Source organism: Mobula birostris, chromosome 18 (assembly GCF_030028105.1).
Source record: "Mobula birostris isolate sMobBir1 chromosome 18, sMobBir1.hap1, whole genome shotgun sequence".
Taxonomy (NCBI): Eukaryota; Metazoa; Chordata; class Chondrichthyes; order Myliobatiformes; family Myliobatidae; genus Mobula; species Mobula birostris.
Window position 1 is genome coordinate 49,729,557 of NC_092387.1, and position 15,019 is coordinate 49,744,575.

Sequence of the window (15,019 nt, forward strand, 5' to 3'; positions counted from 1 at the left end):
GATGGTAGACTGCAGCCAACTACCTTTTCAGCTGCCCTGAGAGTTTGCTGTAGTTTTTGTGGAAAAATCACTGTGGACCAAAGTTATTGGTGCCTGTAATTTCACCAAATTACTGGGGTTGAGGGGGAGTGCCTGTGACCTGGCTTGACCCCCACCATCTATATCCCTGATCAAGAGGTTAAATTCAATGGGTTAAAGTAAATTCAGAAATAATAAGATAATATCCATAATGGTGACTATGAATCCAACTGGCTTGTTAAGTAAACTCAGCGGCTCACTAATTCCATAAGACCATAAGACAAAGGAGTAGAAGTCGGCCATTCGGCCCATCAAGTCTGCTCCGCCATTTTATCATGAGCTGATCCATTCTCCCATTTAGTGCCACTCCTCCGCCTTCTCACCATAACCTTTGATGCCCTGGCTACTCAGATACCTATCAATCTCTGCCTTAAATACACCCAATGACTTGACCTCCTCTGCCGCCCGTGGCAACAAATTCCATAAATTCACCACGCTCTGGCTAAAAAAGTTTCTTTGCATCTCTGTTCTGAATGGGCGGCCTTCAATCCTTAAGTCATGCCCTCTCGTACTAGACTCCCCCATCATGGGAAACAACTTTGCCACATCCACTCTGTCCATGCCTTTCAACATTCGAAATGTTTCTATGAGGTCTCCCCTCATTCTTTTAAACTCCAAGGAATACAGTCCAAGAGTGGACAAACGTTCCTCATATGTTAACCCTGTCATTCCCGGAATCATTCTAGTGAATCTCTACCCTCTCTGATGTCAGCACATCCTTTCTTAAATAAGGAGACCAAAACTGCCCACAGTACTCCAAGTGAGGTCTCACCAGCACCTTACAGAGCCTCAACATCACATCCCTGCTCCTATGCTCTATTCCTCTAGAAATGAATGCCAACATTGCATTCGCCTTCTTCACCACTGACTCAACCTGGAGGTTAACCTTAAGGGTATCCTGTATGAGGACTCCCAAGTCCCGTTGCATCTCATAACTTTGAATTCTCTCCCCATTTAAATAATAGTCTGCTCGTTTATTTCTTCTGCCAAAGTGCATAACCATACACTTTCCAACATTGTATTTCATTTGCCACTTCTTTGCCCATTCTTCCAATCTATCCAAGTCTCTCTGCAGACTCTTCATTTCCTCAGCACTACCGGCCCCTCCACCTATCTTCGTATCATCAGCAAACTTAGCCACAAAGCCATCTATTCCATAATCCAAATCATTGATGTACAACGTAAAAAGAAGCGGCCCCAACACGGACCCCTGTGGAACACCACTGGTAATCGGCAGCCAACCAGAATAAGATCCCTTTATTCCCACTCTCTGTTTCCTGCCAATCAGCCAATGCTCTATCCACGTATGTAACTTTCCCGTAATTCCATGGGCTCTTATCTTGTTAAGTAGCCTCATGTGTGGCACCTTGTCAAAGGCCTTCCAAAAATCTAAATATACAATATCCACTGCATCTCCCTTGTCTAGCCTACTTGTAATTTCCTCAAAAAATTGTAATGGGCTTGTCAGGCAGGATTTTCCTTTAAGGAATCCATGCTGAGTTCTGCCTATCTTGTCATATGCCTCCAGGTACTCTGTAACCTCATTCTTCCCAACTTCCCAACCACTGATGTCAAGCTAACAGGTCTATAATTTCCTTTTTGCTTCCTTGCCCCCTTCTTAAATAACAGAGTGGCATTTGCAATCTTCCAGTCCTCCGGAACCATGCCAGAATCTATCGACTTTTGAAAGCTCATCGCTAATTCCTACATGTGACCAGACCCATAGCAATGTAGTTGGGTTTTCTGCCATCTAAAATAGCCACACTGGATATTCAAGGGCACTGCCTACTGCTCATGCCAGCCCCATGAGTGAAACTTTCACATAAGTTTTTAATCGCTGGAATTCAGAAAGGCAAGGAAGTACTTCAAGGTGAAAATCAGTAAAAAAAAGTTGTTGATATCAGTAAAATAACTCAATATGTCCCCAAGCACTTTATAGCCAAGTGGAGATGTTTCATCTCTATTGTGATATTGGAATTAGGTTGTTAAAAAGGATCGGTAAGGTTGACTGAGGGATTTCTTTTCCTTTGTTGAGAGAGTCCAGGAAATGACCAGAAAATTAGAAACAAATCATTCAAGAGAGTAGCTTCATCAACTGTAAGAACAGGGTTTTATTTCCAAGCGGCACACACAAAATGCTAGAGAAACTCAGCAGGTCGGGCAGCATCCATGGAAATGAACAGTCGACGTTTCGAGCCAAGACCCAGTCCTGAAGAACTGTGTACATACATCTATTGATGCTTCTGGACACATCTTCTGTAATGTTCCTGGAATCATCGGGTGTTTCGGCTCAACATCATACAACCTCCTCCAGGTGACCCAGCCGGGGCTGATCAGACCCCAGCTTGTGTCCAGATGGCTAGCTACTTATGACTCCATGGCTCCCCCCTTTCGAGCCACAGCCATCTTGAGGCCCTCTCTGCCGCATCAGTGGTACTGCGGATGGCTCTCTCTTCCTCTCTCCCTCGATGCCCAAAATGCTGAAGGCTCTAACTAAAGAATGGGCTACGAATCCCCTACAACCAACCTCCACAGGGTGACACCTCGCTCTCCGTCCAGCCTGCTGACAATTGCTGACCAGTCCTGCCTACTTGGAGAGCTTCCTTTCAAAGGCCTCTTCCAAGCTATCTTCCCATGGGACTGTCAGCTCCAGCAGCACCACTTGCTTAGTTGACTTAGACACTAGGACAATGTCTGGTCGCAGGGTCGCAGAAATGTCAAATTTTTGTACATTTCATTAGCTGCTGCCTGACCTGCTGAGTTCCTCCAGCATTTTATGTGTGTTACTTCAGATTTCCAGCATCTGCAGAATTCCTCATGTTTTGGATTTAATTCCAGCTGCTGCCTGTAAGGAATTTGTACTTTCTCCCTGTGCCTGCATGGGTTTCCTCCAGGTCGTTCAGTTTCCTCCCACATTCTAAAGATAAATGGTTAGGGTTAGGGTTAGTGAGTTATGGACACGCCATGATGGCACTGGTCGACACTTGTGGGCTGCCCAACACAATCCTCACTGATTTGACTTGAAACAAACAGCGTGTTTCACTGTATATTTTGATGTACGTGTGACAAATAAAGCTAATCCCCATCTTCTTAAAATTTCTTCATTCACAGGGAAATAGATAAGGAGACCTCCACTATGGAAACTAGCTGTTGCTTGTCAGTTAATCTACAGAAATACTTGTTACACCATTGCCATAGAGCTAGGTTGAATATAGAGAATTATGGTACAGGTCAGCCTGCAGGGTCAGGTATAAGCGGCTGACACCCAACCAAATACCAGTGAATTAGCTCTTTTCTGAAGTAAAGATGTCCATTTTTATAGCACCTGTCACATCTTTGGGATGTTGCAAAGCTCGTTCTTGTCAGTGACTTTCCAATGTGCAGCCACTGTTGTCGCACAACAAGTTCCCACAGGCAGCAAGTTGATTATGGACAAATCCCCTGTCAGAGTGAGGTTGTCTGAAGAATTAATATTAGTTCCAGGGCTTCATTTGTAAACTTCACCCAATAGTGCAGCTACAAAATAATTTTTCAAATCAAGCCCAAAGTCAGTGGGATATCAATACTATCTTATGATCTTGAAGAGCAAGAGAACTCTTTCAAGTGTGCAAGGCAAATATTAATCCCTCTCATGCATTTAAGTATATGTATTACATCAGAGATAAACATTTGACGTCTGGGCCTCCTGAATCCGCATGCTGACTGTTAGGTAAAAGTGCTACTCACAAAACTATAGTTGAACTGAGGGTCAGCATAATACTCTCCTTGTGAAAGCGGCCTGATGAATTCCAGCCAGTGATCCAACTATCTGTCACCTTTTGTGGGAGTTTGTGGTACAGCTAGTCTGCTTCATTTCCTGTCTTTCAACAATGAGTACCCCATTCCATTTACTTCATTGGCAATAAAATGCTGTGGAATCTCGTGAATTGCACTTCAGAAATTATGAATCTTTTGTTCCTTCATAACCTGTCTTGCAGTTGCATTAATCATTTGTGCAAAAGTCATTGAATAAAGGAACTTGACTGAAACCAAGTCTTCTGACCTCATTGTTCACTTTGTAGGTACACAAATCACGCTGATAAATGGGCCTATTTCAGCCTTTGACCGTGACGAGGGGCCAAATGCTGTGGTTAGTTACCAATTACTGGGGAACAGGACTGACTTCTTCATTGTTGACAGAAACACAGGTGAGTTATTTCCTTTCAGCTGAACACAATAGAACTGCAAAGCTGAGCTCTGTAATTAATGCATCCTCCGGAAAAGTCCTCAAATGTTGAATCCGAAGTGATTTTCTAAGGCCTACAATGTCGCTGCCATTTTACTTACAGAGACAAGCAAGATACAAGACCAATTAATTTCTCTTTGTTAGTGTTGACTGACGAATAATCAACTAGTTCAGTCTTAAGTTTGATAAAAATATTTATTTATTTATTTATTTAGAGATACTGCGTGGAACAAGCCCTTCTAGCCCATGAGCTTCCAACCCAGCTCTTTATCCCTCACTAATCTCAGGACAATTTACAATGACCAATTAACTTTCTAACTGGACTGTGGGAAGAAGCCCACGCGCTCAAGGGAGGGACGTACAGACTTCTTACATAGGACATCGGAATTATACTCCAAACTTGCACTTCACGAGCTCTAATACTGTCACCGTAACCACTATGCTACCATGGTGCCCGTTGTAGAAATTTGTAACACAAGGGGAGCACCTTTGGGCCATTTGTTCATGTCAGACGAAACAGAGCAGTTTAGGGCAATCCCAGTTCTCAGTCCCCAGCCCTGGTTACAGCTCAGCTTGAGCTCTCTGGGTTTGTTTTAATCACTGCGATTGTTCCTTGATGTGCCGAGTAAGAACAACAACAGAGAAGTAGGATTAAATGCTGTTACCGAGTCTTGTTAGCCACAGTAAATCCTGGGAAGCTTACAGTGCGGGAACGACAAACCAGGCCCGCTGTAACGAAAAACATGCGCACATGAAAGCCTGCGCCGCCCACGTGTAGGAGGCTGAATTAATTCACCAACTGGCTGCATGCACCCTTACCATATTCTCATAATCAATCTGAACCAGCTCAGTTTCTACCTCCACTATCCTACCACTCCTTGGGAGATAAATTGCCCTCATCTTCTATTCCTTCTCCCATTTCTCTCAAGGAAATGTCTAGTCTTATCCCTGTAAGTGTAAGTGCTACACCTGTCCCTACACCTCCTCTCTTGCCACCATTCAGGGCCCCAAACGGTCCTTCCAGGTGAGGCAACACTTCACTTGTGAGTCTGTTGGGGTCATCTATTGCATCCGGTGCTCCTGGTGCGGCCTCCTCTACATCGGTGAAACCCAACGCAGATTGGGGACCGCTTCGTCGAGCACCTCCGCTCCTTCCGCCACAACAGACAGGATCTCCCGGTAGCCACCCACTTCAACTCTGCTTCCCACTCCCATTCAGATATCTCCATACATGGCCTCCTCTACTGCCATGATGAGGCTAAACTCAGGTTGGAGGAGCAACACCTCATATACTGTCTAGGTAGTCTCCAGACCCTTGGTATGAACATAGAATTCTCCAACTTCCAGTAATTCCCTACCCCTCCCTTCCCCTATCCCTATTTCACTCTGCCCCCTCCCCCAGCTGCCTATCACCTCCCTCATGGTTCGCCTCATTCTACTACCCATTGTGTTTTCCCCTATTCCTTCTTCACCTTTCCTGCCTATCCCCTCCCTGCTTCCCCTCCCCCACCCCTTTATCTTTCCCCTTACTGGTTTTTCACCTGGAACCTACCAGCCTTCTCCTTCCCACCCTCCCGCCACCTTCTTTATAGGCCTCTGCCCCTTCCCTCTTCAGTCCTGACGAAGGGTTCCAGCCCGAAACGTTGACTGATCGTTTCCATGGATGCTGCCCGATCTGCTGAATTCCTCCAGCGTGTTGTGAGTGTTGCTTTGACCCCAACATCTGCAGAGTATTTTGTGTTTAAGAGGGATTGGTACATGGATTTTCAGAAGTCTTTGACAAGGTGTCACACATGAGGCTGTTTTTAACAAGCAATGAGTCCGTGGTATTACAGGAAAGATTTTAGCCTGGATAAAGCAGTGGCTGCTTGGCATGAGGCAAAGTGAGAATAAAGGGAGCTGCCGGTGACTAGTGGTGTTCCACAGGGTTCTGTGTTGGGACTGATTCTTTTTGTGTTATATGTCAATGATTTGGATGACGGAATTGATGGCTTTGTGGCTGAGTATGCAAACGATATGAAGATAGGTGGAGGAGCAAGTAGTTTTGAGGAAGTAGGCTTCAGAAGGACTTGGACAGATTAGGAGAATGGGCAAAGAAGTGGCAGATGGAATACAGTGTCGGAAAGTGTATGGTCATGCTCTTTGGTAGAAGAAATGAAAGGGTTGACTATTTTCTAAATGGAGAGAAAATACAAAAAACTAGGGTGCAAAGAGACTTTGGAGTCCTTGTGCAGGATTCCCTAAAGGTTAATTTGCAGGCTGAGTCTGTGGTGAGGGAGGCAAATGTTGTTTCAAGAGGACTAGAATATATTGTGAGGAATTTTGGACCCCTTATCTCAGAAAGGATTTGCTGAAACTGGAGAGGGCTTAAAGGAAGTTCACAAAAATGATTCCAGGATTGAATGGCTTGTCACATGAAGAGCATTCGATGGCTCTGGGCCTGTATTCATTAGAATTCAGAAGAATGAGGGGTGACCTCATTGAAATCTATCAAATGGTGAAAGGCCTCGATAGAGTGAATGTGGAGAGGATGTTTCCTATGGTGTGAGAGTCTAAGACCAGAGGACGCAGCCTCAGAATACAGGGGCATCCTTTTAGAATGAAGATGAGGAGGAATTTCTTTAGCCAGGGAGCAATAATCTGTAGAATTCTTTGCCACAGGCAGCTGTGGAGGCCAAGTTCTTATATATATTTAGGCAGATCTTTGACTGGTCAGGGGATAAAGGGATACAAGGAGAAGAAAGGACATTGGGGCTGAGAGGAAATTAGCCATGATGGGCCAAATGGCCTAATTCTGCTCTTATATCTTATGGTTTTATGGTCAAAATAGCAGGAAAGAAAACAGGAAGGAACATAAGTCAACAGACAAAGAAGGATTGTATTTGGATTTTCAGAAGGCTTTGACAGCCACAGATGAGCTATTTAACAAGCTATGAGTCTATGGTGTTACAAGAAAGATTCTAGCCTGGATAAAGCATTGGGGGGGGGGGGGTTGTGGTGCAGCGCAGTAAGCAGCAGGAGGTAGTACTGCTCTCTTACAGGTCCAGCAACTGAGGTTTGATCCTGAACTTTCCTGTTTGCAAACAAGAGAAAATCTACAGATCCGAACAACACACACAAAATGCTGGAGGAACTCAGCAGGCCAGGCAGCATCTATGGAAGAAAGTACAGCCGATATTTGGTTTTGGCCTGAAACATTGACTGTACTTTCTTCCATTGATGCTGCCTGACCTGCTGAGTTCCTCCAGCATTTTGTGTTTACTGTTTGCACATGGTCCCTTTGGCCAACTGGGTTTTCTCCAGATGCTCCAGTTTCCACCTAAATCCCAAAGGTATGCTGTTCATTAGATTAACTGGACATGGTAAATGTTCACTAGTGTATATGAAATTGGACAATGGGATTAGTGGAATTGCTTTAGGAGTTGGTTTTGAACTAGTGGCGAACAACTCCTGTTGTCATAAAAAGCATGAAATATGAAATTGTCGAGTTCTGGAAGAGATTAAAATGCTAAATCATCTATATTGATGTATGAAGAAAAGCCAACCTGTGCAGTTTTCCTTCAATTAAAGGAAAATGTTTATTAAAATATATTGTTTACAAATTTGGAAATACATCAGTGTTCATAGAATTATATAATTATACAATTGTACAGCTCAGAAACAGGTCCTTTCAAACCGCCTTGTCCATGTCAACTATGATGGCTATCTATGCTAATTCAATTTCCCTGCATTAAGACAGTATCCCCCTAAGCCTTTCCTATCTAAGTACCTCTACAGGTGCCTTTCAAATGTAATTGTATCTGCTTCTATCAGCTCCTCTGGTAGCTCATTCCAGAGGATCACTTCTCTCTGTGTGAATATCCTCTCAGAACTTGAGCTCGTGAGGTGCATTAGCCTGAATCTACCTCCACTCTACCCAACTTTCCATCTGATCTATGCCCCACCATATTCTTGGTCAACCTTCATCACTATTTACAACTCCGCCAACCATATCAGATTGATGGCGGGAATATGGCAAGTGAGCATGCAACCAGTTGATTACGCGATGAATGGATTGGGCCTTCTATGCGGGAGAGGCCCTCCCTTTCGGTGCGGGCTTTTCAGTTCGCATGTTTTTCATCTCAGTGAGCTCAGTTTGTAGCTCCCGCACTGTAAGTTGCCCAGTATGTGCAGTGGCTAGCATTACTCAGTAAATGCATTTAATCCTATTGCTCCGTCATCGTATCTGTTCTGTGCATATGTAACACACCACTTTCTGAGTCATCTGCAGACTTTCCAGTCATTCCACCTATGTCATATCTAACCCATTTATATATGTTACAAACAAAGGCCCAGTACCAATCCCTGTAGTACACCACTTGTCACAGACTTCCAGCCAGAAATACAACCATCCATCACTACCCTCTGCCTCCTGTCACTAAGACAATTGTGGACCCAGTTTGCTAACACATCTCAGATCACTTGTACCTTAACGTTTTGGACCAGCCAACAATGTGGGACCTTGTTCCTTCACAGTTAACAAAGCTCCCTACCAAACAACACTATGAGAATATGTTCTTATAACAATTGAAGGAAGCTCACAATCAGCTTCTGGAAGACAATTAAGAACAAGCAGTAAACATTAGTGTTGGTACTGATGCCTACATCGTCTTGAAGAATGTTTTAAAAATTAGAATTTAATTGGTTAGCAAGATTCAGAAATATTCTATCCAAAGTGTTTATCTTAAACTAGTCGGATTATTTTAATGATATTTGATAACTTTCAATGTGTTTCAGGAATTGTTTCTGTGACACCAGGAAAGACCATTGACAGGGAGGCTTTGCCCAGTGAACACCTGGAGTTCACATTGGTAGCAGAAGATGTTGGCCTACTAAGGAGTACGGCTGGGCTCACAGTGACCGTCCTGGACCAGAATGACAATGCACCAGTTTTCACCCCCAACTCTCTGACAGTACACGTTCGGGAAAACAGTCCCTCAGGTGAAAAAAAATAAACACAAGAGATCCTGCAGATGCTAGAAATCTTGAGGAATGCACACAAAGAGCTGGAGGAACTCAGCAAGGCAGGCAGCATGTGTGTGTTCCTCAGGTGAAAAAAATCTCATTGCACCTTCTAAGTGTTGGTGAATTGCTAATTGCCTTGCTGAACATTTACCAGAAGTTGGATAGCTTGGATGGAATGTGTTGGAATTTGGGGAGTTTCCCTTGCTTATTGTGTACTAAGTTGGAAAACTATTGGAAAGATAAAGGAACACTCTTCACCAATATTCTTGGGCATGCATACTCATTGAATGTCTTTTGGCACAGCTAAAAGCCCGTAAGTGACAGAGGGTTTCCACAACATAGTTTCCACTTCTTGCGATGAAAGTAGATCAGAATCAGGTTTATATTCTCCAATAAATTTATTGTTTTGTGCCAATGGTACAGTACAAGTTATAGTAAGAAATTAATTTAATATATAGTGCAAAAGAGTAATAGTGAGGTGGTATTCGTGGACTGTTCAGAAATCTCATGGCAGAGGAGAAGAAGCTGTTCCTAAAATACCAAGTGTGCATCTTCAGGCTCCTGTACCTCCTCCCCGATGGCAGTAATGAGAAGTGATGGTCCTTAATGATGGATGTCACCTTGAGGCACCACCTTTTGAAGTTGACTACAATCATGGGGAGGCTAGCGCCCCTGATGGAGCTCACTTGAAATAGTAACTCCCCTCTCTGCAAATGCTGATTGACCTGTATCTTCTGCTTGTATCCTGACTTCCTCTTGAACTGATTTCCCCTTCAGCCGTCCTTTACTTGCCTCACTTGGCCGTCTGTTTGTTCACAAGTTCTCTGCATTGGCCCTAGCAAACACACTGACCTTGACTTCGACTTTGACTTTGACATCTTGATCAGCATGGACCAGTTGACCCTCTAAGTTAGTATCTTTTAGGCAACCAGAGTTGAAAACAGCAGAGCTCACAGGATGTATCCTGTTGGTACTGTGTAGTACTGAGACTATGAGTCAGCATTTACCCATGTGGAGCTGCTTCATTCGGGATATTGTCCCATATTTTGAGTGTTATCAGACGTGCCAGAAGGTGCAGAGCATTCCCTCATAGTGAAATCACATATGCTTCATAGATGATTGTAAATGTGCACACAAATCGGGCACATTATTGAGACCGATTTCTCACACCTTATTCCCTGCCACATCACAATCTAGAGAATGAGGGACTGGAAAGTCCACCACATCCCAAAGTTCCAAAATTGCATGGAGTTATCCTTATATCAATCCACGGTATCCCTTTGCCAACCACTTAAAGATCTTCCGGGTACTTTCAATTATACCTAGACCTAGAGCAAACATTTTTGAGAGCATGCGCCCAAATTGGGGATAATCATGTAAAAAAAAAGTTCTCTTCAATGCCATTGTAATTTTGAGCAGAGATTATCACTGATCAATGAATTAATAATGGATTTTTTCAGGGAAAAAGGAGACTCCTGTCACTTAATTACACATATTTATTGTTTTACTATTAATAGAAGTACAACAGAGGCAGATATAAATGATGTATTTTAGAAAACCTGTTAAAAAGTATTAGAATTGAAAAATAACATCATTTCTAAATACCTTTGTTATTGTAACCGTTTACTACCCAAATACTGAAGTGCGCACCAGAATTTCAAAACAATTCATTCAACGTCAAATGTTTTCACAACCGCCTAGCTCATCAAGCGGGCGTAACATGTTATTTGTGGAAATATCTGACTGCTCTCGGGTTATAAAAATCATTCACTGCATCTTTTAACAGTAAAAATAATTATTATGTATTTTTTTTATTATGGAATGTTTGGAGAATTGAAGGGTGGCATACATGTGCCATCTTGGCACATAATGCATAGGATTGTTGCCACTTTAAGAATAGACTGTAGCATGTTGCATCAGGCACTGATTTTTTTGGGGACAGTTACTGCCTTAAAGAAATTATGTTCTATTGATTGTTATGCAGTTGTTACTCACTTATAGAAGCAACATCACAAAAGGGCAAATGGATGCTACATTTGATGTAACATGGAATTGGAAATTGATGTCAGATATCCACTGAGAGATTGGAAAGGGGAACGCCAGTGGCTCTGCTGGTTTGATGATTGGGGAACTTACATTCAGAACAGTGCAGCAACAAGCAGTAATAAACATGAAAGAGAAGTAGCAGGGGCCTGATTGGGGAGTAAACTCTTTCCGAACAGTTGCACAGCAGGAGGCCATACAGACCATGGAGGCAATTGTCAGCTATAAATGCAATCTGGATAGCCCTACTCATCCACCCCACCCCCCCGGCAAATTCCTGCCAACACACACAAAATGCTGGAGGAACTCAGCAAGTCAGGCAGCATCTACGGAAATGGATAAAGTGTCAATGTTTCAGCACAAGACCCTTCTTCAGGACTTACTCCTGCCATTCAGTTACTTATCTCACTCCATTTTGAGCACCCCAATTGTATCTGCCTCCACTTCCACCTCTTCAATTGCATTCCATCCAGACCCCAACCACGTGCTGCACAGATGTTTGTCATCATGTTACTTTTGATTCTTTCTTTTTATGTCCCTTCATTCTTGACCCCTTTGTCAATGGGAACAATCTCCCTCAACTTACTCTGTCTATACCCTTGATTATTTTAAAACCCCTTTCAGATCACCTTGTTACACACTCAGTTCCAAAGGAAACACCCCCTCCTCCTGTTCATGTCATCCCTGGAAACATTTTGAAGCAAATTCTTTCTGTGACACCAGTGCTCAGTGGATACTCTTCAACAGCCACAGCCCAGAGTTGCACATGAAGGCCAGGGTGGCACTTCCAATGCAACAAACAAAATGCTGTAGGAACTCAGAAGATCAGGCAATATCTAGGGGATGAAACAGTCGACATTTCAGGCTGAAACCCTTCGTCAGGATTTGGGCACTTCCAGGGCAGTACCAAGCAAATGCGGCATTGCTAGAGGTGCTGACTTTTGGATAAGATATGAAAACAACCCTTCTCCACAAGAGAACATAAGAAACTTCCCTGGTATCACTTTGAAGAAGAACAATGGAACCTAGATGATCTATATTATTTATTTATTATTTGCACAATTTGTCTTTTGCACATTAGTTGTCAGTCTTTATGTATTTTTTCAGCAATTCTATTTTATTTCTTAATTTTTCTGTAAGTTAAATCTCAATGTAGTATATGGTAACATTACATACTTTGATACTAAGTTTTATTTTAGCTTAGACCTTATACCCCATGATCACCGTGTTGGGTTTTCTGGTTTTTATTTTGCTCTGTCCCTTTTTTGGGAACTTACAATATACCAGCTCTACAATATTTTCTTCTTTACAACACAACTTCATTAGCTCCTGAAAGGACTGTACAAACCACTTGGTGAATATTCAGTTTGCCTCTAACCGGCATCCTTCTGTAGAACATTCAATCTTGCATCAATAGGGAAAGTGATTTTGATATCAGCAGAATATGAATAACCCTGAACCAATTCCTTTCCTCCCACAGATATTGCTCAACTCACTGAGTTCCTCCAGCAAATTCTTTGATTCAGATTCAGATTAATTTATCATGGTGTACATCAAGACAAACAGTGAAATGAGTCAATTGCATTATCAACCAGCACAAACTAAGTATGTGCTGGGTGCAGCTCGCGAGTGTCATCACACATTCCGGTACCAGCATAGCTTGCCCACAATGTTGCTTCAGATTCTGACATCTACAGTCTCTTGTGACTCCATATCTATATATATATAGTGTGTGTGTGTGTGTGTGTAGTACTTGCACGCAAGAATCCTTTTGTTCTGGATATTTTCTCAGAAATGTGGTGTGTTTATTTAAGGTTTTAGCATCGTTCAAGTAACAGCCACAGATGCCGATACTGGCGTGAATCAACAACTGACCTACCGAATAGAGGGAGGTGCCCAGGATAAGTTTCTCATTGACTCTGCCAGTGGAATTATCAAGGTGGCAAATGGAGTGACTGTGGATCGTGAGGAGAAGGGCTCTTACACCCTTGTTGTGGTTGTGACGGACCACGGGACTCCACCTTTGTCGGCAAGTGCTACTGTCAACATCATCATAGATGATGTGAACGACTGCCGTCCTGAGTTTGTTAACCCGATCCAGACCATCAGCATCAGTGAATCCGTCACGGTCGGTGCCATCATAGCAAACATGACCGCTATTGATCGTGACCTCCGACCTCGGCTGGAGTATTACATCATCGGGTTTGTTGCAAAGGATGACACTGATAACGTGGTAGAGGAAAGGCAGAGAGCATTTGACATCAATTTTCAAACAGGTGAGGTTTGAACACAATCTCCACAAACTGCATTAATTGGAAACACTCTCTGTATGAGCTGCTACTTTGCTTGGAGGTGCAATGTGTTGAACTGATATCATTGGCAGGTGAAGTTCTTAAGGTCATGCTGCATTCCACTGTGATTCCCTGGACTTGGACAGCGAGAGTGAACAAATAGCTCGAAGGAGCACCATATCCTTTTGGCTACGTCTTGCTTCTGAAACTTTATCCCCTGGTTAGACTTCTCCTTTGCTGCTTTCCTTGAAATATGAAAATGTGACTCAACCAGCAGCTTTTTCCTCCACTGAGAGATTCTTAGCAACACAGGGGGAGAGACCAGAAGTTGGTCTCTATCCATGAGCCTCAGATTCAGATTCAGATTCACCTATTTATCACCGGTACATTGAAGCATACAGTGAAATGCAACGTTTGTGTTAACGACCAACACAAGCCGAGAATGTGCTGGGGGCAGCCCACAAGTGTCACCACACTGACTGGCACCAACATAATATGCCCACAATGTTTAGCAGAACAACAGCAAAACAAAGCAAGACAACATCAGGAAAACAAGCCCCTTTGGCACCCAGCCACCCACCCACTCACATGCACAAACAGGCCTCCAATCCTGGGAAGGGCCACTTCTGGGCCTCCTATCCTCGGCCCAGACTCTCAGACATTTGCCACCATGCAGGGTGTGGCTATTCTCCATACATCCTCTGGCTTTCCACAAACTCCCCAAACTTCTCGATTCTCTCAGTGTCTAAAAATGCATTCAGTAATGAGATGTTCACAGAAATCAGAAGGAGTGAATACACCTTCAGATTTTATTATTCTAACTGGGAAATCCCTATCCTGAAACCCAGAGTCCATTTCCTGACTCTGGACTTGGGCCGAGTGCAGACAGTGCTGGTGGGGAAGGGGAGGAGAAGCAATTCAGCGAGGGAGTCCGCAGAGGCCATGACTGTCTCATTAAATATAGAGGAAGTACCCAATCATCAGCCTTCCTTCAGAAGAAAGAAAGGAGATCTCTTTCTGTGCACACTATTTAGTCCTTGTAAACACACCGTGCAAAAAATAAAAATTGTCTCACTGATGTACTTGTTTCCTTTAAACCAGGTGCCATATTTGTAAGAAGGCCTTTGAATCGGGAGCTGGTGGCGACCTATGAACTCACTATATCAGTACACGACAATGCCAGTGAGGTGATCAGTCATTCTGTCAGTGTTCCCAATGGTAAGGTTTTCTCATTCATTACAAGGCATAAGGGACTGAGTAGCCCACTCCTGCTTCAATTTCTTGTGTTCTCTTTTCTTAAAAGGAGTGTCAGAAATATATTTAAGCTGGTTAATAGAGAATCATGGGAGATAAGATATAGTCCATTTGGTGCATCAAG

General features: G+C 43.2%; 1 protein-coding gene across 8 annotated transcripts in view; it reads left to right on the forward strand.

Annotated features, from left to right (window-relative positions):
- Positions 1-15,019, forward strand: part of cdh23 (cadherin-related 23) — a 1,156,658-nt gene that overhangs the window by 1,076,056 nt on the left and 65,583 nt on the right. For all 8 annotated transcript variants that reach the window (XM_072282605.1, XM_072282606.1, XM_072282607.1 and 5 more), the window contains exons 44-47: positions 4,140-4,265; positions 9,080-9,283; positions 13,165-13,626; positions 14,743-14,859. In XM_072282605.1, coding sequence (XP_072138706.1) covers positions 4,140-4,265; positions 9,080-9,283; positions 13,165-13,626; positions 14,743-14,859 — 909 coding nt within the window. The remainder of the gene's footprint in view (positions 1-4,139; positions 4,266-9,079; positions 9,284-13,164; positions 13,627-14,742; positions 14,860-15,019) is intronic.